The 2,518-nt window shown below is 55.5% G+C and overlaps 1 protein-coding gene across 1 annotated transcript in view; it reads right to left on the bottom strand.

Moving 5' to 3' along the window:
- The window catches only part of NOXA1 (NADPH oxidase activator 1), a gene marked incomplete at its 5' end in the record, with an annotated part of 11,520 nt that overhangs the window by 7,977 nt on the left and 1,025 nt on the right, over positions 1 to 2,518 (bottom strand). The window contains one exon of the mRNA XM_010134826.1: positions 1,651 to 1,759. Coding sequence (XP_010133128.1) covers positions 1,651 to 1,759 — 109 coding nt within the window. The remainder of the gene's footprint in view (positions 1 to 1,650; positions 1,760 to 2,518) is intronic.

The raw sequence follows: 2,518 nt of genomic DNA, 5'->3' as shown, positions 1-2,518 counted from the left end.
AAATGCGCCCCCCGCCGGCGTGCTCTGGAGCTACGAGCTCCACTCAGGGCAAGGGGAGGCTGGGGAACACCACAGGAGGACTCTGCTGCCACACGAGTTTTTGGCTTATCCTTCCTGAAAGGCCAGGGTGGATTTCCCTGGGTTTCTTTCTGCACACAGCTGGGTAATTTTTTTTGCAGTGCAGAGCAATTCTGATCTCCTTTCACCACAAAATAACTTAACTGAGGCTGTTCCACGCCGTGGTGGGCTGAGAACATGCAAACTGGCAGCAGCAGCTTGTTACCCTTCAGCAGCCAGCGAGTGCCTTCGGCGGGGAAGCGGCACAGTGTGGGAGCGAACGGGCTGGCTGGTGGAAGCCTTGATCCATGAGCTCTGCGAAGAGCGGGAGAGCTCTCCGTGCCGCTGGCCAACCGCCAGCGTGTGGAAGAGCTGCTGGCCCACGAGGCAGAAGCGTGGCTGAGCAGACTGGCTGCCGTCTCAGCTGACGGAGTTGTCAGTGTAAATCACTTCGTGGTGTCAGGGGGACGCTGAGGACAGCGGTGCAGCTCATAGGAGGCTTTTCCTTTGCCCCTCAATGATGACAGGAGGAGACTGCTGTTTGGGGTGGTGGGAATGGCTTCCGGAACACCTGCGGGAGCCGCAGAGGTGCTCCCTCCTGCAGAGGCAAGGCAGCGGCTCTCACTCAGCTCTAAAGTGCTACAGCCTTGCAAGAGGCAAAGACTTCTGGATTTCCAGGCCATGCAGCACATCTCCCTGGAGAGGATCAGATGCAGCACGTGAAAGGCCATGCCCAGCTAAAGCTGATGGCACAGCTCTGCAGGAGGAGCATGGCTGAGTGTTCTGAAAAACGAGCTGCAGGCGGATGTCAGCGTGAGGTACAGTCGAGTCGGGATGCTGACCCCGAGTGGGGAGCGCCACACAACGTCCTGGCAATGCCTGGAGCGTGAGCAGCCAGGGACTGTGTGTTCAGCCAGAAAGGGCACCGACCTCGGCCGCTGGCCTCGGGGCGCTCCTGCAGCCCTGCACCTTTCAAAGGGAGCTTGCTCTAGGAGCACGTAGTGCTCTGGCACGGAAACTGTTAAAAACAAGGAGGTTTGGGTAATACCAGGGATGCCGAGAATAGCTTCTTCCTGCCAGGTCTAAGGTGCATGAGAATTGGCTGAGGCTGAGTGACGGGTTTCTGGGCATGCTTGGCTGGAGATACATAATGACTCCTCACTCCTGCAGATGTAAAGAATTAAAGACTCTTTCCTGTACTGGCTTTTCAGCCTGTACGTGCGGACTCTGGACAAAAGATCAAACGAACCCTCGCAGTCACAAAACTCATGTGCACACTAACACACATGCAAGTGTAAATAATACACAGATAAGCTAAAAAACCCCCAATGTACAAATTCCTGTGCACCTGCTCTGAACAATTTTACTTTTCAAACTGCACCGTTTGCTCAACTCTTCAGGGACGACGTTGTTTGATGACTTTTGTGATTAAATTCCTTTAAAAAAAAAACCAAACGGCACAAGCAGAGTTCTTTTGCTGTTGTCCTGTGCTGCCTTGAAAAGCTCTCGGGTTACAAGCACCTATGGCTGAAGACCTGAAGATCCCCCCAGTAGAGGAACGGGCTGCTGAGCCCTTTGCTGCCTCCCTCTTACCTCCCACGCATAGAGGATGTGCCTCAGCCCCAGCTGCTTGTAGTCGATGAAGGGGTTTTCTCTCAGGTGAGTGAGGGCCATGTGATAGTCAGAGAGAGCTTCTTCGTACCTACGGTCAGAAGAAACTGAGACTAAACAAGCTGACTACTCTGATTTAGAAGTTAAAAAATCAAGCAAGCAAACCCCACGTGTTCTTCTCTGCAGCCTAGGTGAGGAGAGCTGCGCCCGAGATGCATGTCACCTTGTGACCACATGAAACTTCCTGTCCCCTCCTCGTTGGTCACCAGTGCAAAATGCACATGGGGTGTCTCTGCGCTGCTTTACTGATTGGGGTGAGCAGCAGGTTTTGATATCCACAGTAGCTGCAGTTTCAACGAGGAGAAAATGTAAAGAGCACAGATTGACAACAGCCCTGAGCTCCTCGCCCAGCACACTGCCGGCAGCGCGGTCCCGGGTGGTGCAGGGGAGAGGCGAGGGCTGGGGACGCCCTGCTGATGGCGAGCAGGGAGGGTGCGCGCAGCGCCAGAGCAAGGCGAGCAGAAACGTAGAGGAACTCTACGGAGAAGGAGGGAATTAGTCTGCATTTACACCAGCTACACAACCAGAATCAAAACAGGTTCCACTGAGGCTGCAGGTGGTGAAAGGGAGGGTCTAGGAAGGGCTGCGCAGCCACTCGGCCCAGAGCCAGAGTGCCCATGGCCAAGAGAAGGTGCCCACATGGAGGTGGGTGGGTGGGACCAGCATGTGATGAGGGAATGAGCTGGGGGATGCTGGTGGCTGTCACCTCTTTGGGCAGGAGGCAGGTCTGTGCTGCCCCTGACCTGCTGCCTAGTGTGGGGGCTCGGGGCAGGCCTGGCCCTCCGCTGCA

The sequence above is a fragment of the Buceros rhinoceros genome, unplaced genomic scaffold (assembly GCF_000710305.1).
Source record: "Buceros rhinoceros silvestris isolate BGI_N320 unplaced genomic scaffold, ASM71030v1 scaffold32310, whole genome shotgun sequence".
NCBI lineage: Eukaryota > Metazoa > Chordata > Aves > Bucerotiformes > Bucerotidae > Buceros > Buceros rhinoceros.
The sequence above is the reverse complement of the archived record's forward strand: the minus strand, read 5'-3'. Positions and strand labels throughout refer to the sequence as shown.